Source organism: Hyaloscypha bicolor (genome assembly GCF_002865645.1).
Source record: "Hyaloscypha bicolor E unplaced genomic scaffold K444scaffold_60, whole genome shotgun sequence".
NCBI lineage: Eukaryota > Fungi > Ascomycota > Leotiomycetes > Helotiales > Hyaloscyphaceae > Hyaloscypha > Hyaloscypha bicolor.
In genome coordinates this window covers 653,471-676,783 of record NW_020194562.1, presented here as the reverse complement: position 1 = coordinate 676,783, position 23,313 = coordinate 653,471, and the positions used below count along the sequence as shown (strand labels likewise).

The 23,313-nt window shown below is 48.3% G+C and overlaps 8 protein-coding genes across 8 annotated transcripts; 2 read left to right on the top strand and 6 right to left on the bottom strand.

The window, feature by feature from the left end:
• Window positions 1-944: 944 nt before the first annotated feature.
• K444DRAFT_721713 (uncharacterized protein) lies at window positions 945-1,600 on the bottom strand (the record flags this gene model as incomplete). Its single annotated transcript, XM_024888529.1, has 1 exon — window positions 945-1,600. Exon 1 carries the CDS (start codon window positions 1,491-1,493, stop codon window positions 945-947), a length of 549 nt encoding a protein of 182 aa, XP_024737336.1. The 5' UTR covers window positions 1,494-1,600.
• A 978-nt stretch (window positions 1,601-2,578) lies between these two features.
• K444DRAFT_643019 (HET-domain-containing protein) lies at window positions 2,579-5,476 on the bottom strand (the record flags this gene model as incomplete). Its single annotated transcript, XM_024884808.1, has 6 exons — window positions 2,579-3,243; window positions 3,385-4,097; window positions 4,260-4,371; window positions 4,576-5,178; window positions 5,255-5,298; window positions 5,382-5,476. 6 exons carry the CDS (start codon window positions 5,474-5,476, stop codon window positions 2,579-2,581), a joined length of 2,232 nt encoding a protein of 743 aa, XP_024737335.1.
• Window positions 5,477-5,854: 378 nt separating this feature from the next.
• K444DRAFT_528408 (uncharacterized protein) lies at window positions 5,855-6,559 on the bottom strand (the record flags this gene model as incomplete). The annotated part of the gene is made up of 1 exon (XM_024874720.1): window positions 5,855-6,559. The coding sequence occupies one exon, from the start codon at window positions 6,557-6,559 to the stop codon at window positions 5,855-5,857; it is 705 nt and encodes a 234-aa protein (XP_024737334.1).
• A 371-nt stretch (window positions 6,560-6,930) lies between these two features.
• On the bottom strand, window positions 6,931-9,835 carry K444DRAFT_588990 (putative C6 transcription factor). The gene is made up of 4 exons (XM_024878084.1): window positions 9,264-9,835; window positions 9,190-9,217; window positions 8,659-9,135; window positions 6,931-8,613 (listed from the first exon to the last, which is right to left on the bottom strand). Exons 1-4 carry the CDS (start codon window positions 9,665-9,667, stop codon window positions 7,396-7,398), a joined length of 2,127 nt encoding a protein of 708 aa, XP_024737333.1. The 5' UTR covers window positions 9,668-9,835; the 3' UTR covers window positions 6,931-7,395.
• A 333-nt stretch (window positions 9,836-10,168) lies between these two features.
• Window positions 10,169-12,010, top strand: K444DRAFT_652637 (putative aflatoxin efflux pump; the record flags this gene model as incomplete). Its single annotated transcript, XM_024885815.1, has 4 exons — window positions 10,169-10,428; window positions 10,552-10,875; window positions 10,923-11,556; window positions 11,672-12,010. The coding sequence occupies 4 exons, from the start codon at window positions 10,169-10,171 to the stop codon at window positions 12,008-12,010; spliced, it is 1,557 nt and encodes a 518-aa protein (XP_024737332.1).
• A 156-nt stretch (window positions 12,011-12,166) lies between these two features.
• On the bottom strand, window positions 12,167-13,870 carry K444DRAFT_588986 (FAD/NAD(P)-binding domain-containing protein). Its single transcript, XM_024878083.1, has 2 exons — window positions 13,806-13,870; window positions 12,167-13,751 (listed from the first exon to the last, which is right to left on the bottom strand). Exon 2 carries the CDS (start codon window positions 13,692-13,694, stop codon window positions 12,393-12,395), a length of 1,302 nt encoding a protein of 433 aa, XP_024737331.1. The 5' UTR covers window positions 13,695-13,751; window positions 13,806-13,870; the 3' UTR covers window positions 12,167-12,392.
• A 2,650-nt stretch (window positions 13,871-16,520) lies between these two features.
• On the bottom strand, window positions 16,521-17,459 carry K444DRAFT_629377 (uncharacterized protein; the record flags this gene model as incomplete). Its single annotated transcript, XM_024883046.1, has 1 exon — window positions 16,521-17,459. One exon carries the CDS (start codon window positions 17,457-17,459, stop codon window positions 16,521-16,523), a length of 939 nt encoding a protein of 312 aa, XP_024737330.1.
• A 1,307-nt stretch (window positions 17,460-18,766) lies between these two features.
• Window positions 18,767-20,288, top strand: K444DRAFT_588985 (WSC-domain protein). The gene is made up of 6 exons (XM_024878082.1): window positions 18,767-18,834; window positions 18,885-18,988; window positions 19,051-19,178; window positions 19,253-19,436; window positions 19,488-19,990; window positions 20,048-20,288. The coding sequence occupies exons 1-6, from the start codon at window positions 18,781-18,783 to the stop codon at window positions 20,173-20,175; spliced, it is 1,101 nt and encodes a 366-aa protein (XP_024737329.1). The 5' UTR covers window positions 18,767-18,780; the 3' UTR covers window positions 20,176-20,288.
• Window positions 20,289-23,313: the final 3,025 nt, after the last annotated feature.

The window sequence follows — 23,313 nt, the reverse complement described above, 5'->3', positions numbered from 1 at the left end:
GAGAGAAAAGAAGAGAGAGAGAGAAAAGAAGAGAGAGAGAGAAAAGAAGAGAGAGAGAGAAAAGAAGAGAGATAAAAGGGACGGAATATATGATTAAAAAAGATTTCTATAATAATTTTACAAAAGAAATGAACTTGTGTGTATAAATAATAAATATATTAATCAAAATCATCTAAAATAAGGTTCATGAGATCTATATAATTTCAATTCTCATGGAATAATCCTTAAAATAATATAAAGATAAAATCTATTAGAATTTATTCTATAAAAAATAATATAAGAAAAGAGAGAAGAAAAGAGAGAGAGAGAAGAAAAGAGAGAGAGAGAAGAAAAAAATGGGGGGATGCGGGGTAAAAGCGGTAGAACAATCGTTTAGTAATCGATTACCAATTGATTATAATCGATAGCTAATTAATGGTATACACAATCGATTACTAATCGATTACTCAGCAATCGTTGCCGAGCCTGGTACACAGTGTGGGTGGGAGTGCGGTAGATCGTGGATATGGAGTAGGACTCGGTCTCAGCCTTGATGCCAAGGGAGTAAGAATCTGTTGTGTCCTAGGAGGCAGAGGGTGCTGAGGTGATTGTGGAGTTCCACACTGCCATTCGATGTCTTTTGGTAATTTAAGCGCCGCTGTGAATTATCAGTCTCCGCTTCTTTTCTCAAAGTATATTCCGCTCCTTCCATTCCTTCAATTTACGGGAGAGAAATACATAAATCCAGCTATTTGGGGCAATGAAAGGAACCATACCTGTAGCCCCTCCCAAAATGAGGGAAATGCCGCCATTTAACACATTTTCTGTACTGGCTAAAATCACAATTCGTGCTCAACAAAAAACAGAGAATATCAACTACACGTATTCTGCGGCGCCTTCACAGTGGTTGTGCTTCTGTCCGGCGGCTGTCTCGCACTGCTATAGGGATTCATGGTAGTCGGGGCTTACACGTAGATCACTGAAGTCCGCGCCGACGTGTATTGCGGAGTCTGCGGGCCGGTCACGATGGCGGTTATGTAGACTGTGTGGATGTTTGTTGGAGTTGGCTGTGGGACGGTGGTAATAGTTATAGTTTCCGACGGCGCGGGAGGAGACGAGAGACATGTGTCCGAGTATACAGATACAGCGTAATATCCTCCACACATCTCTGAGGTGACAGTATCGCAAGGAACATTGCAGAATGATTCAAGCAATTTGTTGCTTTTCGCATTGAGCGTGTTGTCGCACCAGCAGTTATACGCATCTGCCGTCCCACTCACAAGGTGTCCTGCTGCGAGACATGCAGACTGGCAGTTCTCGTTATTCGTGTCTTCGATTAAGGGAGGGAGAATCTTGAATTGAAGGGGTTGGATGGAAGCTGTTTCGTTGTAGCAGCCTTTGCATTGCCAGCAAGTAGTATCCGAGGAGGCGGACGCTACTTCGATTGCCGAGACAATTGGGAGAGCGGTAACGGCGAGGAGTGTGAACGCCTTGAATGATAAACGGGGCGCCATGACGGTGCGAATTGTAAAACGAATAAAGAGAGAGGAAACGAAACGCTAACAGCGAAACGAATGAAGAGATTTTTCAAATCCAGCAAAGAAACGGGATGGGTGTTCATTAAGAAGAGATGGTGTTTGTGAGGGATAGTTTATATCGAAATCCGAGTGTCAGAAGCATTCTTCATATTATCCATACCGTCCTCTGTATACCCAAAGTAGAAACTTTGCTACTCTCGCCAGTAAGCTGCCCACATTCCGGATCGAAATGGAACGCCTCTTTTCGAGAATGTGAGGAACAAGCATTTTCCTCCTCCACTTAGCCCCTGAGGAAAGAGGAATATGTTTTCTCGAAACGGGGATTTTGGCGCAAGAGTATGGCCGAAGAGAGGCAAGCAAATCTCGAACAGTTCACGCAAACGATCTACGACGTCGTATCGAAATCGAGGCCGAGACCCCGAAACAGCTCGCTCGCGATTGGTGCTACCAACCTTTTGGAGGTCTGTGGGTCTGAATCTCGTGCCTGTAATAAAATGTGCAATTTTTAACCGCAAGGGAGTCTTCAGTCAGCGGGATATATTGCGTCCCGTTAAGCCCTGTGTCCAACCCCCGTTGTCCCTTGTAGACTGAGTTCGAGCCTCGCTTAACCCCCCAAATCTTGTTCCGGCAAAACAATCAAGGTTAAGAGTACGAGATCGGGGCCAGAAATAGAACATTGTGCATTTGCTTGCTGGTTTTGGCAAAGCAGGTGACTTTGCTTGAAGATGGAGTTGGAATGTCATCATGTCCGCTCGTCCTATGGCGGACGGAGAATTTCCCGATTCGAGTGGATATTCAGAAGGTGACCTGATGTTTGAAAGGATATGAGTGTTGGGTTCTCCAGGTTCTCTTCTTAGCTCGGGATCGAGATGCTGTATATCACGGAGTGAGTCGGAACAATTGTAATAATTTCCAGTGGGAATTCTCGCATTTCTAATTCAAAGACGGAAGATGCTGTTGTCATCCCCCTTGTAAAATGTACAGCTGAATAACGCCTCGAACATGCAGGCTCTCGGTGTGCGCTGCAAACCTCAATTGACACCTCAAAAGTCAGTCACACATCAACCAATATTGATGGTCTGCCTTTGAGAGTTTCTGAAGATACCAGGATGGAGCCCTTCCACCATCCCAAGCCTCTCCCAAACGCCAGATTCAAGCAGCGAGGCCCCGAGAAAGAGGACAAGACATCGCAGCCTGCTCTTGCTGACCAAGAGGCAAAGGCAATCAGCGTTCCAAGACTTCTCCGGAATCGCCTCTCCAAAGGGTACCCGGATGACAGTCGATATATGCCGCCCGTTGACATCACCACTCCATGGCTTCAGGGCAATGTCGGGTTTCATAGGAAATCCCTGCGGGCCACTGGCATCGGCGTAAACCCCTTGTACCTCGTATTTATACTTGAGCTCCTTCTCCTCACCCGCTTCAGTTTCCGAGAGCCCATCGGCCTCTATACGACAACTGAGCTCGACTAAAACGAGGTGGCCAACGACGGTGATCAGGCCTGAGGCAGCATTGAGCTTTCGGAGTTCCAGATCGTATACCACTTGGTTGATTCCAAAGCCTTCTACGGGTCTGCCAGACACGTAGGAAATATGGCCATCGACGCTAGCCCAACTCCAAGTTGGAGCGTAGCGCCCTGGATTCATGCGTGCCGCGTGCATTCCGATTTGCTCCGACTCTCTGGACTCCCAGCCGAGACTTTCGACGAGCATATTAGACCATATTCCTAATGATTTCAGAGTTAGCATTGCCCGATAGACGTTGTCGGAAGGTAGCGAGTCCTCTCCTCTCAACACGCGCTTGAAGAGTGGAAACACATCGCAAAACATCTGAAGAGGGTTATTTGAGCACAAGGGAATTCACCTACCCCAAAGAGGAGTCCACCCTTGACTTCTTTCAATGCGCTTCATGACTGCCTCCACAGCTGGAAGCCGATCGGAAGGGGGAGTGATGTCCCTGCTTGTATATTCCTCCACCAGCATTGTCCAAGAATAGTGCGATATGTCGTCAAGCTTCGCAGACCAGGAATGGCTTGTGACGCCTTGACCAAACCCTTCCCAGATGGAATGGCAATGGCATTCAAACTTCAGAGCTCCAGGTGTATAAAAGATTGTCCTCCCAGAGAGGAGCCGCTCCTGCCAACACCAAGCCCTTGTACAGGTCTTGCCGTAATCAGCCCCGGTGTCGTCCTTGCCCAAGGGATGCGTTCGCCGACGGAATCGAAGCGTCAGAGAGCCAATTCCATTGATATCCAAGGCAAGGCCATAAGCCTGCCATTTGGTACCTCTATCAACCAAAATGCGGTCATTTTCAGAAGAGGCAGACGGCGCTATAATAGTCAGAGTGGCATTTCCGTAAATCTCCCCCATCTGAAGTGTCTGACGATGCACATCCTCGGCATCGTCCTGAGTGATGCACAGCCGATCTATCCAAATGTATTCAATCCCAAGCTTGCGGGCACAGCTGACAATATCTTGAATGAGAGGCGGTAAGTCAACGTATAACATGCCGACTTTCCTCTGATTGAATGTGGACGCGTCTGTGAGATACGCGTCTGGAGTCACGGGATCCCAGCAATAACTAAGCCCAAGAATCTCGAATCAGTATTGCTTCAAAGGGTACAATTTGGGAGTTGATGCGATGCCTCGCGAGTGCCTTGCGCTCTATACCTAGGTAAGGGGTGGCAAACTCGCAGAATACGTTCCGGAGGACCAATAAATGCTCCGAGAAAATGAGACTGACCTAAGTGCGATGTACTTTGCACGAAGATCTTTGGGCTCCACGAGCTGAATGCCAGTTCCTTGGTTGGCTTCGATCCAAACAACGCGATCGGGAAGCAAAGGCAGAGGCCCACCTCTGCCACATTTATGCTCCTTTATTCAATGTGCAACTTTTTCTTTGATAAAGTCGAAGCATTTTTCGTCTGCGGCATGCCCTGGTATCTCTTCTGCAAAGCCTACGTGCTCTACAAGTGGTTCCAGGACAAAATCTAGCCATGGCAGTCAGCTGTTGCGCACTTGCCACTTTGCTCTTGTTGAGTTAGAAAAGGACCACATACAGGCAACGGTTCTCTGATCGAGGGGAACTTGAGGTCGATAAATTTCCACGTCGATAGCTGGTTTGTTAGGATCGCCAACAGTCATGACGAAGTCCATGACCTGTCCCTCCTCCAGCTCGATACCAAGTTCGAGCATCTCTTCCTTCCCTAGAGCGACAGTGGATGTCACACCAAACTGCAGTCGAACACATACTGGCAAGCCTGCTGCTAGAAAGATATGGATGAATGACTTCTCGCTGTCCCAACCAGGGCTTACTGCACCGAGTGCTGCAAAGACCATGGAGCAGTAGAAACATCCACGTTTCGCAGATTCGATCAAGTCTTCCGACTTCTGGATTGAGATCTTCCCGACTGGTATACTTTCAGGGATGTTATACTCCGTCCTGGCCCACGATCTCGGGCCCTCGCTCTCGTCGTGATCTGGCGGAGTGCGGTAAGGGTCAAAGTTACAGCACACTGCGCAAAGTGGTGGTAGTGGTATTTTGCAGAGGTCTTTTGCTTCTTCCACGGTTGTACTTGATGCTGGTGCTGCTAGAAGCGCAGCAAGTTGCTCAAAGGGAACTGATCCTTGCCCACTGAGTCGCCCTGTACTGGGAGAGGATGCTTTCGCAGTCTGTGGAGCATTTGTTGATCCGGAGGGAGTATATTTTGCTCCAAAGGATGCAGGGTGTTGCTCAACATGTTGTTTCTGAGCAGGGGAAGATCCGGGTGAAGTTTTGGATCCTGAGGACTCAGGTTGTTGTCCGACATGTTGTTTTTGAGCAGTTGAAGATCCGGGTGAGAGATTCATATTCTGCAGCGCAGACGTAAGTCCGGATTGAGTTCGTGCATCGTTGGACTCCCGTCTATTGCCTTCTTCATTGTCCTTCTTTCCTCTTAACTTTCGAAAAGTATTCTTCATCTCTACTGCTTGTGCTGCCGCTGAGCTGTCAAGGAATTTTGTTTGAATGAGTTAAAGGCGGGTAAAGGTTTTGAATAGTGCCCTGCGATTACGGGAGTACGTTGTCCCGTATTATGCTGGGTAATTGTTGCCAAGATGTAGGGAGTAGGGTGGGCTGGTTTGTCGTGGCTGTGTCCCCAGTTTCTCAACACCAGCCCAACTTCACTATCTTTCACGGCCAATCGGCCCGGTTCGTCGTGCTTGGCGAACGGCCGAGAACAACGATCTTGGGAAAGGTGTCTCCGGTGGAAGTTGAGTTCTTTTCCAAATATCGGATTTAAGGTTCTGGCGAAAAGAAGTGACCAGTCCGGACTCGGCAGTGCTCCCAAGATTGCGCCTTCATTTCGTGGCCATTTTCATCCCTCTGACCACGTACAATGGATCCTCGTATCCACCCAGGAACCCCTCTTTCTGCTCTTTCAATATCACCTCTTCAACACCCTCCCACCCCCCACTCGCCCAAAAATAGCCACCCACCCACCTCCTCCTCTCCTCATCACTCATTCCCATCCAGTTCCCGACCACCTTTGTCGGGAAACACCTATTGCTAAACGCCATATGCGCCGTTCCTCCTCCTATCAGCACCCTCTTCATCTCATTGAACACTTCCACCGGCCTCGTCAAATAATCGACCGAAACATTGCAAATCACTGTATCTATGGTTCCATCAGGAACGTCTTCCAACCTCGGCATAACATTCAAATCCTTCACAGAGAACTTCGTCAAGTGTGGGTTCTTCGATAGTTCGGCGTAGTTCATCCCATAACCGACCATGCTTTGTGGCTTGAGCTCTGCGGGGAGGTGTGAGACCCAGCTAGAGCAGATGTCGAGGACGCTGTGATTGGGCTTTATGATTGTGCTGTAGTATGATTTGAGGCATGCGATTGCGGGGTCGTCGATATGTTGTACGAAACGTGGCTGCGCGTACCATTCAGAATCGGCGCTTTCATCCTGTCTGCTGAAGTCGGCATGTTTGTAGGCGAGGGGTGTCGGGTAGAGGGATCGTGGAAGGGGGTTGGTTTTATAGAGGGGTGGAGAGGACATTGTCCGAGGTGGGCGTATCGCAGAGAGCATTCGGATGGCGTGTAGAAGTCGAAGAGATATGTTCATTCCTTAGGAGCTTTATATCAAACGCATAGCGGGTAATTGGAGGTGTTGTTGGCAGCATGGTGCAGGATCAGGAGAAATTGAATATTCTAGATGGAAGGGTCATCGAAGCCCCAGAGACACGCTATGCTCGCTAAATTTAAGCTTATTTCGACGCGTCCAGGCCTCGTAGCGAAATCTTCGACAACGTCACTTTGTAAAACATCTCATGGATTTCACGCCTTCATTATAGGCATCCATCGCTTTATTTCTTATATGCAACCGAAACTATAAACACTTTCTTTCTGAGATCATGATTTGATGATGCGGCGCGGCGGCCACAGCCGGTGTTGCAGCTCAAGGGGTTGCTCTCAAGAATTGTGGTCCATTCAGCAGACACCAGAAGCCGAGCTCTGAATGGCTGCCAAACAAGTTAGCTGAAGCTCAACAAGAGTTGAAGATGAGCAAGTTATTGTGTCGATATTCCCACTTTCGATGATCAATGGAGTCGTTTACTTGATGGAACAGTCAGCTTCTTTCCGTGTCCAAGATGTCTTGCATGGAGAAGTTCTCATCTCACTCTCGGATTGTGAAACGACAATATTCATCATTTGAGTTGGTGATGGGCTGTTTGTTAGATGAATGTTTAATGTGGGGAAGAATTTTAAGGATGCGGGCCTTTAGAATTCGAGATGTGGAGTCGAAGGAGGGGGATGATGTAGAATGATATATCTTCCATACTATATTGAGTTATTGAGTAGAGTCTAGGCCTATACTACTGGAAGTCATCAACATCAAAGTTCCGCATTCCAGACCTCTGAATACATGCCCCCAAACCCCCAGTCCATCGCAGCCCAGTCTAAAGGATTAACATCAACGGATATCGGCGGAAGTCCGGGCATATCGGTGTATGCCCCAGGCACAATTCCTCCATACCCGCCTTGCTCTCCGATGGTGTACGACATGCAATTGCTAACAAGGTCCATCGACATTGGAAAGTGGTCAGGGCCAGTGCCCATACTACCGTTGGGTTGTTGTACAATCTGTGTCTTTTGCCCTATTTGAGCCAGTCGATGTCTCATGGATGAAACAATCCTTGGTGGCGTCAAAGGCTCACTGAAAGTGGCCTCACGAGCCTCCCAGGCGTGGAGGACCATTTTCGTAAAAATTCTGAAGATAGGGCTCTCGTCGTCTTCCTTTACAAAAACGAATACGGCCTCAAAGTTGTCACTCATAGCCTCCCAAGCTTGTTCAGCTAGCTCGCAGCTTGGCCGCATTTTTAGGTCCTGGACGATTTGAAGGTATGCGGGGGCTGCAAAGTGGAGGTGAACCAGCCAACGGAAGGGTTTGGTGAGAGGCGAGTTTCTGAGCTTCGTGTCGCACTCAAGCATAAGAATCGCAATGGAAATTAAAGCGTCGCGCTGAGCGTCTGTTTGGGGCACAAATAAGCTAGAATATTTTGAATGGTGTTCCAAGAGGCGGCATTTAGCAAGATATGATCGCGTCCACCAAATCGTCATGAAGTGGAGTGGGTTCTCTTCGTCACAGAACTTGAGATATCTTTCGTTAATTAGTCTTTCCAGGGTGGCCAGATCAGCGACTTCTGGAACGATGGGCTTCAGAGCCGGACTAGTAAAGTCAAGGTGGAACATCGTGTGGCGGACAAAGTCTCCAAGTTCGCTGCGTACAACCGCAAACAGTGCGTCCGTGGCCTTCCCTTGAACGGATGGTGGCTCTTTCATCTCTGAGCGCAGGTCAGAATCACTCACATTGAGCGGGATCCTGCAGTCCCAGGTCGGGGCTAGCGTTGATATCTTGTGCTCAGCCATTTCGCTAATGCGAGTGTCGAAGAGTACAAGCGACCACCAGAGTCTTCGGCGCAGTTCGGCCTCGAGAGCGGGGCATCTTGCTAACGCAGACTCGCTATGAATACCCATGCGTTGTGCAATCCGAATCGCGACCCCAAGCATTGCAGAGAGAGACTGAGGGACTGTCCGAGGTCTGACCGATACCTAAAATTATCAGAAAGCATAAACATAACCACCGGACTGACTTACTAAGTAGAGATATAATGCAGTCAAGCAGTCACGATCAACAGACCGTAAAAAGCCACAATTAAGTAAAGCTTGCCGACAGCCGAACTGGAACCTCGTTAAAAGGTCCTCCTGAGACGAACCAAATATAACCTGGCAGTCATCCACGGCGAGACTAAGAATGGCCATGGAATAGATGCTAAACATGAGCGCTTCGAGGTTAGGGTTGATATTTGAGACGCTGCTGGCAGCTTCTATGATGTGTCCTTGCATGCTGGGAGCATGTGTGACCTTGAGCAGCGGGTCAACATTTTCCAGGTACATTTGCCATAGTCGGAAGATCTGGACTGGTTCGGGGTGCAGAGTAGAGAGGTCGACGTTGGCATTGGGGGAGCCAAATAGGAGGTAGTCATTGTCGCCAAATAACTGGACCCAACTCTTCCTGAACACCACCTCACGCACATCATCGTGTGAACAATCACTGTCGTCGGAGTCGTGGTACTGTTTCAATTGTCAACTGCCCTAGACTTGAAATTACACATGATCCAGACTTACTCCTGAATTCAGGGCGTGCAAGAAGTTCCTGGGAGGTTTAGCAAGCTTGCACTGGGTTCTTGGAGAGCACTTACTTGGCTTCATATACTCTTTCAGACTTGACGGTTATTGCAGGGGAAGGCGGATCTGCACCGAGAGCCCCGGGGTGCTCATCATCCGATTCGTTCTCTCTATGCGCGTTGGGAGATCCCATCTTCCCAGCTGCGTCCTTGTGGAGCGGTTCAAAGTTGATACTATTTTGCCGGAGCAAGTCCTCGTACTTGCGAAGGCGTTCAAGAAGCTCTCGCTCGGGAAATCGACGTTTCCGCCTGCCGCGTGGGGTCAGCGTCGCCGGCACACATTGTGCATTGGACGCTTTGCAATTTGAGCAGGGAAAGCAGCGATCGCACTTCACCTTCCGGTGCTGACAGCGTACACATGCCAATACCCTCTGTGGCTTCGATGGCTGAGAGAATTGAGAAGGCACCGGAGGAGACATGTCAGGGGGTAAGGTCACTCTGAGAGTCTGAGGTGGGACGGTTGCAAATGTAGGCTGCAACGCTGGTGGGGCCGTGGTGACACTCTTTGAGCCAGAGATGCGCGCCGAGGCGATCTTCCGGATGTCAGAGACGAGAGTAAATATGGGACAAATTGCGTGTTCGTCTTGTCCCCGAGGGTTGAGGGACAGTTGAGGTCGTTCGGGCTGAAGTGGCGATATCACGTGTCGCTCGGGCTTTAACTAACTTTCCGAAACACTTCTTCCTTCCTCTCACTCTTGTTTTTGATCCCCCCGCCATCACGAAGTTGCCCTCTTGTGACGCACACGACTTTCAGTTTCTGTCTGCATCGAAATAAGAGAAATGTCCCAGTATAGAAGACAAACTTCGCTGCTGCATAGTAGTAGCAGCATGGCGCGCCGGCTCAGCCAAGACAAACACAACTTAGGGTCCATTAAGACTGTATTCATATATCTACTCATTCGACGTGGAATAAGCTGATCATGGATTCTCCCACAGCCCCATCTGGGCTACAATCCACAGACAAGACGCCAATAGCAGACAAGCCAGCTCAGCCGGTCGACGACCAATATGAAGATACCGAAAAGAATTACCAACCAAAATCTCAGAAGTTCTGGATGATCATGACTGGCGTTTATCTGTCTACTTTTCTCGTTGCATTGGATCGGACTATTATTGCAACTGCAATTCCAAAGATCACTGACGAGTTCAATTCGATTGAGGATATTGGCTGTAACCTTAAGTACTGGGGAAGAAAATGTATTCCTCTGTATGTGACTGTCTCGGGAATATCTCACAAGACAATGTTCCTGTTAGCTCCGATAGTCTATATATAGCAATTGCTGACTCTCTCCGGGTACGGCAGTGCCTACATGCCGGCTACCGCCTGTCTGTTTCCCATTTCTGGACGCATCTACCAGCTCCACTCGACAAAGTCGATTTACGTCATCTCCCTCGTCATCTTTGAGGCTGGCTCAGCCCTATGCGGCGCTGCCCCCACCTCCGTGGCCTTCATTATTGGACGTGCCATTACTGGTTTGGCGTCGGCGGGCATCTTCACTGGAGGAATGATGATAGTTCCACTCATTCCCCTTCGCAAACCTCCTGTTTACACATCCTTATTCGGCCTGGCTTCTGGTGTTGCAAGTGTGCTTGGCCCTTTTATGGGTGGCCCTTTCACGGATAAAGTGTAAAACAATGTGGTACCTAGCAAGAGAGCTTACTAACTTCTTTTAGAACATGGAGATGGTGTTTCTACATCAATTTGCCGATCGGTGGCTTAACAATCCTTGCGATACTTCTACTACTTCACATTCAATCACCCAAGCACGAGAAGCTCACTTCTTTTGCCCAAATCAAACACCTTGATCCCATTGGAATATTCTTCTTCCTCCCATCCATAACATGCCTTATCCTAGCACTTCAGTGGGGAGGCTCTACCTCGCCCTTGTCAGCACCGAAGATCATCGGCCTCTTTGTCAGCTTTGGAGTCTTGCTCGTCATTTTCATCGCCATTGAGGTCATGATGTCTGAGACAGCGATAATACCAACCCGAGTTGTCCTAAATCGCTCCGTTGCCGGCAGCATGAGTTTCATGTTCCTGATGTCTGGGGCGCTGATGTCTATCCTCTACTATCTGACTAGTTGGTTCCAAGTCGCTAAGGGAGACTCAGCCCTACACTCTGGTGTCAGCATGACCCCATTACTCGTGTCCATGGTGATCCTGAGTATTCTCGTCGCCATATTTACGGAGAGGATCGGGTACTATGTTCCTGCTCTATTGATTGCCCCAGCCCTCTGTGCCACTGGCGCCGGCTTGCTTTCAACTCTCACGCCGAGCTCACACCACAGTGAATGGATGGGATACCAGGTCATCTATGGGTTCGGCCTCGGCTGCGGCTTTCAGATTTCCACCCTCCCCCTCTCAAAACGTCTTGCCACGCGCTAACTTACCTATCGGGGTGGCCATGATGTTCTTCATGCAGCAGCTTGGTGGCTCCATCTTCCTCACTGTCAGTCAAAACATCTTCTCGACCAAGCTCGTGGACCGACTCTCTGGCGTTGCGGGCCTCGATGCAGAAGCTATTGTCAACACAGGTGCAACTGATTTGCGACGTGTTGTGCCGGCGAGCCAGCTTAGCACTGTTGTAAGCGCATACAACTACTCATTGACTCTAGTCTTCACCATGGCCGCCGCCCTGAGCTCTGTCATGATTCTGGGAGCCCTCTTCGTGGAGTGGAAAAGCATCAAGGGGAAGAAGGAATCTGAAAGTTCTGAGGAGACTGATGAGAGTAGATTGGAAGAGGCCAAGAACGAAACCTGAAGTCAGAATGTCTCCGGGAGGAAAAAGTGCCTCAAAAACACAAGTCAGAGGATGCTCCTCACTGGGTTAAATGGGATGGAGCTGTAATAATCTGAAATTGTGAACATGTCAGCACTAACCACTTGTTTATACTGTAGACGGCGGAACAGTCGATAGGCTCCTCTGGAGCAGGATGTAATTATGGAGCAAGACTTTGAAACAGATGACTTTGTTGATTTACTCTTTAAAATTCAATGCCCGAACTGGTACCATCTAGAAGTGGAGAATAAAGCCATTGGTAATTCATCTCTGCATCACACCCATAAACCCTCAATCGATAATCGACAATCCCCTCTACCAACACCTGGACTCCCTAGATCAACACTTGCCAAGTCAATACTTCTCAATTCATCAGCTTAAATCCCCAATAGTAGGTGTAAATCGCCGCTCCTGCCAATGTTCCGATGACCGGCCCTGCCATATGCTTTACCATCCTCGTCAGATAACTCTCAATTGCCGTTCTCGGGGCCCCAGGAGTGAAGAACATATCCTTCATATTGTCGAACGAGATCTGCTGAACAGGTTTCGCTCTCACAAACAACTCCTGCTCAAATTTGGCAACATTCCCATGCAGTGATGCTTTGTCCGTCGACTTCTGGATCCATTGCGCCAGATATAACGAATCTGCCATACTCAGATTGGCACCCTCGCCCGCAAAGGGTACCATGACGTGCGCGGCGTCCCCAATAACAGTCACACCAGGCTTGTTCTCCCAACGGAAGCCTATTGGCAGCATGAAAAGCGTTCTCATCGTTGCGCCATTCTCATCGACCGACTCAAGCATTTTCTTCACCTCGGGCCCCCAATCCCCGTGCTCTTCCAAAAGGAGAGATTTAATAGCAACTGCATCCATTTTCGCAGCATCATGTTCCTTTGGCCAGCTTACGTCCCTCGCTCCATACTCAGCGACCTTGATGCTCCCATCTCCAAGCTGCTGCGCATTGACGCTCTTCCCATCACCAAATATAAAAACACTACCTCTATTAACCAGCCCACAGATCTCAGGAAACCTTTCTTCAGCGTTCGAAATATTCTGCTCGATACCACAAACACCCGAATAAGCCGGAACTTCATCACTCAGAAACGCTCTCGTCTTACTCCAGCACCCATCCGTTCCCACAACCAAATCAAATCCAACAACCTCTTCCCCGTCTTCGAAAACCATTCGCACATCTCCAGATCCAGATTCCTGGCTAACTCTCTTCAATTTTCTGCCCCATTTAATGCTCTCTCCAGGAACGCTCTCCAACAACAATTTCCGCAATACAACCCTATCAATCTCCGGCCGCGCATCTTTCTTCTTCTTCTTGCCACCATCCACCCCACTCCCCTTCGCACTAAACCACACCTTCCCCTTCTTATCCATAATCTTCAACGCCTCGCCATCGTATCTCGCCAATTTCAAAAACTCGTCGTAAAGTCCACAAGCGGTGATGGCCGCGAGTCCGGTCGCGGTGCGGAGATCGAGCGTGCCGCCCTGCGAGCGAGCGTTTGCGGAGGCTTCGGACTCGAAGATTGTGAAGGGGATGTTTTGGAGGTGCAGGAGCCGGGCGAGAGTCAGCCCTGCCGGGCCAGCGCCGATAATCGCGATCTTGGGTTTAAAGGTTGGAGACATTGTTTTGAAAGTAGAGGGTGGTGGACTCATGAAATCTGTTGAGGGGAGGGGAGGGGAATTTATATTTCCTCCCAGCGCAATGGTTGGCTGATGATCCTCAGTCGGAGCGAAGAGTAGCCGATTTGGTACGTGAAAACTCACAAAAGCCACCCACTCAATTCTTTATTCCTCGCCCTCCCACTATCCGGAATTGATGCCGCTTTCAGGGTACTTCTTGACAAGTCACTGAACCTTAATATTAAAAAGTATTCTATCTTTGATGTACTTGTTCGTTGATAATAAAACGGATCTACTCATTTGCGCATTGTGTCAAAATCGGTCACTTTTCACTCCGACTGAGAGAATGATTACGTCGTCCTTCGCACTCGTGGTACGAAGGCGGGCGGCGTTAAAAATCGTGCAACTCGCTAAGCGAGGCCGGGCATAACCTTGACTCTCACAATATAAAAATTCTCGTAATTCCGTATTATATTTAATTATTGAGAAAATTCCACAAAAGTTAGATATGCTTCTTTTCTGCCTCACAAAGCTATTTTAAAGAGTTTTAGGGGTTGCATTGAGATTTGGTGTGATTTTCCAAAGGTAGCGATTTTGGTGTTCCTCGCTTTTTAGCGAATGGACGATTTTTAACGAGCCCCTTTTTCTTTAGGTTATAAGACGTGGGGAAGCACCTGCTCCTCGAATCAAGCTCAACACGCACTGACAGTTCTGCAACGCCTTCTCCCAGATTATAACCATTGAAGTCGGATCTCGTTCCTGTCTTGATTCATAGTCGGTCGCCTTGATGCCGCTGATACCTCCACTGTCACTTTCCCGAATTAGTTTAGGGGCAATGATGCACAGCTGCTGTGCCGCACTGATGCACTGGGATGAAGTAGACGAACGCTTCAATTGACTTCCTCGCACGAATGAACCTGCAGGTTAAGAAATATTGAACTAAAAATAGTTCCCATCCCCGCGTTCTTCCCCTTTTGTTTATTATACAACCACACATAGCTTTCGTGCATAGCGACCGAACTTGAACTCTGTGGTGTTGTCGAAATGCCGGTTCGCGACTACTAGTCGAGGGTGCTTGAATTGCAAATTACGCAAAGTGAAGGTTGGCATTCCTAATTCTAATCGGAAATGCATTATCTACTGATGGTTTGGTCTGAAAGTGCGGCAGAACTTTACCCCTCTGCCTCCGATGCTCCAAGTCCCGCCCAATCTGCCCAAGGTATCCCGATGGGGCATTGCTAGTCTTCCGAGACATGCAAGATCCTAGAATCAGAAAGCGAAGTCAAGAACTGACGCTCGAGACAATAACAAATTTAGACTTCTCCGACCGCAACGCGATGCCTTCGACGATCTCCAGAAGTAGCCGAAGTTCCCAGATCCGTGTCCACAATTTGCAAGAAGCGGCCATCCCCCGCTTCTTCGCCGGCTACAGTTTCCAATCCAACTTTCTCACCAATGGCAACTTCGAATTTGTCCGAGATATTTATAACCAACCCATGTTGAGTGATCATTTTGACGAAGCCTTGCAAGCTGTATGGCGACGAAACTAAGGAATGTCGAGGACGCTGCGGAGGATACCCCTGTGGCTTCATCGTTTCTCCTCACAGAGCAACGTCTAATTTATTCCAATTAGAAGATATCAATCAAATCAGCTCCAAAGGGCTTTTGGAACTCTCCTCACGATCCCGGTCGAATATTGTTACTGCTGCTCACGGGCAAGACAAGTTCAGCACCAAGGCACCAAGATACTGTTAAACCTCTTTAGCCTCGCATTAGTACACAATGTTCGTCTCGACACCTTTCCCGCCCCCATTGCCAGTATTGAAAACAATGCTCATGGCTCATTCATAGGTAATAAAATGCGTAGCTAGCCACACCACCGCTCCCGACGATATCCTAACCTGGATCGACCAGACCAATATCCTGGAATCGTCTTCCCCTCATCCATGTGCCAAATTCATGAGAGTAAGCTGGGGCATCGCGAACTTCTGCACTGCAGCCCAAGCTCTCTTCAACACTTCCGTCAGCACCCAAGACTCACCATGGCTCCTCAATCGTCTGCAACTCCACAGGTCGGGATTAGGAATCGAGAACCAATGCGAACAGTGGAGCGACGCAATCTCCGACGAAGCACCTGAATGGGGCCGCAAACCATATCGACCGCGCTCCATCGAAGCACAGCAATATCCACTGCATGTATACCACAATACCTACGTAGCTCTTACATCGAATTACTTCCGCGCATGCAGAATACGGTTGCATGAAGTACGAGGAAGGTGTGGTTAAGGGGGAAGTTGTCGTTTATTGGTAAGGTGATGGGGGTTAAGTTGGCGGGTCTATTGCGAGGGAGAGAATAGGGAGAGGTTGCATATTAGGTATTGAATCAAAGAGATCCGGATCACACTCGATGAGAAGTCGAGAACTGGATGAAGAATGGTTTTCGTAGGGCTGCAAAGGAAATGGAGAGAGAAAAGAGGAAGATGGTATTGGGCTTGGGGCCAGCTTTGATGGGAGGAGGCATGGCGGCGAAGAACTACTTCGTCTTGAGTGAATAGTGAAAGAAAGTTCAAAAAGCATCGAAGCCGGAACCTGCAAAGAAGCCATGGCTGATTATCATTATCATTATTGCCCAAATCCCCTTTGATTATACAAGATATGCACTCTTGGGAGTGTTATTTGGGTCTGATGCAAAGAGCATTCGGAGGCTTTCAGGGGTTGATGGTCTACTTCATCCAGGTCATCCAAACCTTCAACGCCAATTGGGGGTATCTCGAAATAACCCGAAACGATGTCCTATCACGAATCGAAGAATAGCCCAACGCTGAGTTTCATTCTCGTCCATCACGAGCCACTTTCGCATCAAATACTGGATATCTCCAGGCCCTCGGCTAAAGAGGCAGTAAGAAGGCCGACATCATCCAGGCCACTTTCAAGCTGACCAAATCGGAAATCCATAGTCTCCTCATCAATCCCTTCTAGCATGCTATTCAAAACTTTGCACTGCTGCCGCACATATGACCTCTCCGCCGTCGCTCTCTTCTGCCTGGCAGAGAACTCCCTAAACACCATCGATGTATCCTTCCAAACCTCAATCGCAGGTCGTTTGTCCTCAAAGATAACAATCATCTGATTCCAGTTCCGCAAACTATCCGCCATCTCGAGGTGCTTGCTGGAAAAGTGGCCAGGGAGTGGGATGTCACAGAAGAAATTCTTCCGCAGGGCCAGCTTTTGTATCTTTTGCGAATCTTTGAAATCCAGGAACTCGCGGAAGGACAAGCGGCGGTCTTCTAAGTCAGGGATGTAGATGACATCGGTGTCGAAATCAATGTATGTTTCGAATGCGAATGTCGACTGGGTCTTGAGGAAATAGTGGGAGCGGGACTCGTGATTCGTGTGGAGGATGGGAGAGACAGGTTGATTCGAGATGAAAGTGACGTCCCGGTCGCCGCTCGAATTGGCGACGCGCACATAGTGTACGCGAGGTTGAGTATGAGAGGCAAAGGCGAGCCTCCAGATCTTCAGTCGTAGCTCGGCGGGGAGGCTGATGAAGCTTGTGAACTCGCGAGCCTGGAGGCTCTGTTGCAACTGCGTCTTCTCTTGTATGTTCTTCAGTTCGGCATGTACGTTGACGAAGTTCTCCAATACTGTGAGAAATTGCGCCTTGAGGTTGACTGGCAAAGGTATCCCGATGCGCTCTTTGACGCCAATCTCCTCTTGAAGTCGTTCAATCTCAAGGTCGAGGAATTGGTTCCGATTCCACAGCTTGCGAGTCGGCGTCGATAGATTGATTATCTTCATGTTAGCAAAGCTTGGTGCTGAGTGGCCAATTCAGCCACGCAACCGCGGACCGTGGTCCTGATTGTCAAAGGGTGCCGGAGGTTGCGAGGTGGAGGACGGTTGGAAAGTTGGAGATGGCATAAAGAAGCTTTGGAGTGAAAAATAGCGTGCTTTAGGCGAGCTCTAGCGCGTTTCCGTCCGTTTGCGACCAGCCTCAGCTTCACCTCTTTCTCACCATGCCGTCTTCTGCTTTCTGCCAAGGAGTCATGAGTCTGAGAGAAGCAGTTGCGCCCCAAGTTTCACTCCTACATCACAGCAGAATGCTTGACGCCAGTTTCAATTATTTACAGCTGTCAATAGGGACAGGTTCCGGTCATGGTCACCCCGGAAAGTACCCCGCAGTACCCCTGAAGCTGCCGGGAATGACAGGTCGCCTAACTTCTGTGCCTGGTGTATTCCCCTAAATTGCTGCTCTTTGAATAATCTCTGTGCTTCCGAGCCATTCCCGAAGGAATCAGCCTCTTGGATTCTCGCCAGTATTGAGTCTTTGAACACACCTTCTCTATCTAATCGCGAGAAAGCAAAGTGATGAACAATGGAGAGTTCAATTGCTCCACCAAGGAAGTTCTCCACCTACCTTGCAACTTGTCTAAGCAGCAGCCCTCGATCTAGAGGCATTTCGGACTTGCACATGTCACAAATCTGGCTGTGTGGAACTTGAATACATCAAATTTCTGAAAATAGATCGAAAGCATCATCTTATTACAAAAAAGGTCTAAACCCTACAGTTATCAGCAGGCCATCACACCCATTGGGTGGTTTTCGTGTTATCTTGGCACGTAATTTACTGTCTACAACGTAGAGTTGATCGAGGGGTGTGGGGAAGGTCGCACAAGACATGGAGTAATTTACGAATGAATCAAACAAGGGTAACAAATGGCCACAAGTGTAACTACTCGCATAGCCTTGAATGTCCTGGATCTTCTAATTTGGGTTGACGCTTTTCTTGGGGACGTCTTGATGTATTAGTGAGCACTAGAAGCGGACAGCTTCCCCCAGAAGTTGCAGTCAATTAATATAGATTCTGGTCTATTGATATTCAAAAACGGTTGCCAAGAACTGAAATCTCCGTCCCCTGCCGTTTTCCGTTCTGTGCCTCAACCGCGCAGTCTCCTGCTTCCTATTTGGGTTCCACGGCTAAATCGTCCGGGAAGCCTCAATCTCAATACCACGTCGGTTACCGGGATGGTGCCAGCGCCGCCATTTTGTCGAGTTAAATTTAATATAAAATAAAGCTCAAAAGAGATTTCTTTCCGTCACTTTTCACTGCAAACTTCTCACCATGGCTCCCTTACTTCTTCAATATGCTCTTGGGGCAAGCGTTTGGCTGTCGCAAGTAAGTCCCACAGATATTTATTTTACCAATGTCGAGCTCATTCATGGCAGATTCATTTCTCTACTGCTCTTGATGCCCAAATTTATGAGAGAGATGTCGCTCTCACTCCACCAGCTGCACTTCCTGGTTCCTGGTCATATCAAGGATGTTATACGTAGGTGTTATGAATAAGTTCCGTCCCTTCATTAATGGAACTTCCCGCTCACATATTAACAGCGAAGTCGGGCGTACTCTAAACGGAGCGAGCTACAGCAACGACACCACAATGACAGATGAATCATGTATCAGTTTCTGCAGCGCCAAAGGATTTCTGTATGCCGGAACTGAATACGCATCTCAATGTTGTGAGTTATCCTCAAGCTCCTAAATGATGACCCTTCAATACCCGGAGAGCCGACTTGCTAATAACATTCTATAGTCTGCGACTCCACGATTGCCCCAGGAGCTCTTGCTGTCAATGCAACAGATTGTAGCATGGCATGTACCGGTAACGCCACAGAGTCGTGTGGTGGTCCAAACAGGTTGAGTCTGTTCTGGAGTGGACAGACTGGACCAGTCACGGATCCGGGCCCTCCCAATTGGGCTTACGTGGGGTGCTATACGTGAGAATCTCTCAATCAAGTCTTAGTATGTTCGCACTAACCCTTTATCAGGGAGGGCATTACAGGCCGACTTCTCGGAGTCGGCGTTTCTGTTCCAGGCGGTGCCTCGAACATGACCGTGGCAGGCTGCACTTCAGCCTGCCAAGCAGCAGGCTACATCCTTGCAGGTTGCGAATACGGCGGCGAATGTTGGTGCGAAAACACCTTCACCAATGGTGGAACTATTGCTCCCACAACCCCGGACGGTCTCAGTGGCTGCAGTAGCTTGTGCAATGGCAATTTCTCCGAGTACTGTGGAGGCGCCAGTCGACTGAACGTGTACAACTTCAACAAAACCATCGCAACAGTTACCTCCTCCGCAACGGCCTCTCCAACCCAGACCCCTGCCATCAAGCCAACTGTGGGACCGTACACGTACTTTGGATGCCAGACGGAAGGGAATGGGACGAGAGCACTTGCTGCGGCGGCTACTGCGAGTGATACGATGACGCTCGAGGCTTGCGAGAGCTTTTGTGGGAATTACGCTTATTGGGGCACCGAGTATGGCAGAGAATGTGAGTGTTTCTCCTTGATTTCCGGATAGGAAGGAGATTGCTGACGGGTTTTGATAGGTTACTGTGGAAACAGCTTCGGGCAAGGTTCTGTGGCAGCACCGAATTCTGATTGCTCTATGCTTTGTCCGGGCGATGTGACTGAGTACTGCGGAGCTGGGAATCGCCTCTCGGTTTATTTCAAATAGGACACTAATAAGGCTTCGGGTGAGGCTTTCACGGCACGAATCAGCACAGGGACCGGGCAGGATATAATAATGAGAATTTAATCTTGTAATATAATTAGAACGGTTCGCAATCTAATGCCTATTTTTCTGCTATGGCCTTTTCCAGAGGTGTGACTTATAGGTCCGTAAAACCTTGTGGCTAGTTGCGGGATGGAGGTGGAGAGATATTGACTTGGGACTTGATCAACTTTGTACGGCGTGAGACAACATGAATACTCCATCAGGCTAGTTTCATCACGTTGGGACGTTTAATGATGCAACTGTGGGAGTGTGAGCGGTACTTCGTCGCACAGTAATGGAGTTTGTGATCTATATGGGACCTCCTGTGAATCCCCTGCAACAAAAAGGGCATCCTCTTGCCCACCTGCGACACCCTAGCAGTCGTAGAGAAGCATTGCCTTCCTCAGCCCCAGCAGAAACAGGACAGTTCCCCCTTCTATGTGAAAGAAAACATTTTCTCAGAACCCCCCTCCGAACTACCAAGCGTTTTTGTACACCTGGGGCTCAGAGTCAAACTCTCTCCCCATCCGCATTGGGAAAAATACTTCACCAGCCACACAGAATCTGGCGGGTGTATCGCAGCACCTTCGATATCCTGCTCGACCAACTCTCTGGTTCGATGCCATTTACTTATATTGCACTCGACACTCAACGGAATACCACGGAAACTTGAGGGTTGTATCTCTGTTTTCTGTGGGATATCGTTTTGCAAGTTGGATTGATACAACGCCTTTTTTTTTTTTTTTTTTTTTTTTTCAATGCCACCTACGTGTCGCCTTGCCTGTTCCTTGTCTCGATCTACGAATCCTTGTTTCGAAGTACACAAATTTCAGCCTTACGGCGACCGGAGGTAGCACAACATAAATCAATTAAATCTAAAATTAAACTATTCCTAGCTGTCTATATTGTATCAATTAACCTCAATCCCGTTGGCCACATCTCCCCTTTATTTTGATTGCAGCCTGCGGAGTAGAGTCCATAATAGAATCTGTCTCATATATTAAAAAGATCCCATATATTAATGCCTATTTGCGAGCCTTGATATAACTGGAATGTCAATATGAGCGTGTTCTATTTCCGCTGTTAGTCCTGAGTAGTCACTATTTCAACTTGAGCTGAGCGCTAAGTCCTAAGCTCGCTAATGGTCAGCTGAATCATACTCAGAGGATCCGCTTCTAGTCGGTTATAGGTTCTATATTATCTGAATAAAACATCTTACTGGTGCCTATTAGCCTAGAAAATAGCCACCTCTTTGAACCTATTACAATGTTATACTACCCCCCTACCCCCCCCTTGAATACTTACAGTGGGTCCTGGGATAACACCACTTCTGCACTGACCAACTCAAGGGTGTATGGCCAATAGCGATTCTGGAGAGCACCTGATATTTCCTAGTTGGGGGTTATAAACGAGGTTTCAGGGTGGCGTTACTATAGGACCCACTGTAAGTATTCAAGGGGGGGGATAGTAGTATTCGTTCTCGCTCCCTTGTCAAGCTTATAACAAGGCCCCTACCAGAGTTGATTTTGGGTCCCCTTTGCCTAGTCACATGTGGCTATTAACATAGGCTGCCTGCCTGTGCGCTCGCTTGACTCTTATTGTCGCTTCTGGCTATGCGCTTCCCCCCTTCCCTCCCGCCCCCCACCAACCCTCAAAAAAAGGTTGTAAAAAAATAAAATAAAAAATAGCTGATGAGAGGAAGGGGCTATTTGATTGTTAGAATCAATTCCTTTTATTTGAAAAATCAGGACGTACATTCGAACCCCTGCAGGTTTCCCTATGAGAAGTCTCACTGATTTTTAATCAGAAAGAAAATAAATTTTCTTGAGCCACACGCCATAACCACTCGGCCATCTATTGGGGTGTTAGTATCGCCGATATGGAACACTGTTGGGCGAATTTACTAACCCTCCCAGATTTAATTTTCTCAAAATTTGCTTATTTAAATCTATACAGGCTTAAGATTATAAGCCGACGTTATCCGTGCCTAGCCGGGTACAATCCAAACCTTCCAAAACTACTGGAATCGATTTTCTATTCGCGACCTATTTATATTGCGCGACAAATATTAGAAACAAAACAGTAAGCTATATTAATTATAACCAGTTCACAAGTTAAAGGCATTATAACTTTCTAATCTTTCCTCCAGTGTTTAGCAAGTTCCAAAGTCGATAGTGCCTAAACATATATTTGGGCCATTTCATAAGTGGGAACCCCACCAAAAAAAAAGGGGGGGGGGGGGGGGAAAGGTTCCCACCCTCCTCCCACCAGCTTCGATCCTTTTGATCTTTCAAAGGTCCGTTCTCTCTCTCCCTGTATTGTACAGCACTCTTAACATTAAGTAAATAGTTTTCTAATCATATCGCAGCAAGCCTGGCGAACAGACACGGCCCCTGAAAACGATTACCCTGCCCGCCACATAACCTTTCGCGCCGTATCTCGCGTATACTGTAATACCACAGCTGGAACAGGGCCGAACGTAAAATCCGGTAGTTTGGTCATATAGTGGTGGGGGATCGAGTCGTATTGTATTGGGATCTTGCAGATCGAACATTGGATCCAGATTTCCGTTACGTCCCCCTTTTCAGGATCCGAGTCCCTCACAGAGTCGCCGTTATCGAAGGCCTGACGTTTTCAGTGCATTGGAGTAATATCTCTAAAGTCTGATTGTTCTTGGATTGTACGGCCTAGTCGCAGTCCTCCAAGTTTCTGCTACATTGACAGGTTGTTAAAACCTCCTCGTGACTCAAATTAGCCTGGATATTGGGATCATGCGACAGCAAAAGACCTTTGGCGCCTGGAAGGAGTTCTGCAGCAGGTGGTGGCGCTAGACAGATTTATCCTACCCGGTTTACCAACAGATGACGAGGGATGGGACTGCATGAGATAGCTGACATGGACAAAGCGATTTGTAGGTGATGGTGATATGGCCGAAGTCGTGAGGAATGATCTTTGGGCTTTCTTACTTGAATGACCATAGATGATGAGATTAGCTATCACTTCGAATCGACTAACTTTGATGTTTCCGACAAAAGCCCACAATTCCCGCGAGGCGAGACATACCTGCAGCTGCACAGCAAGGAATCTGGGCAGAAGCTC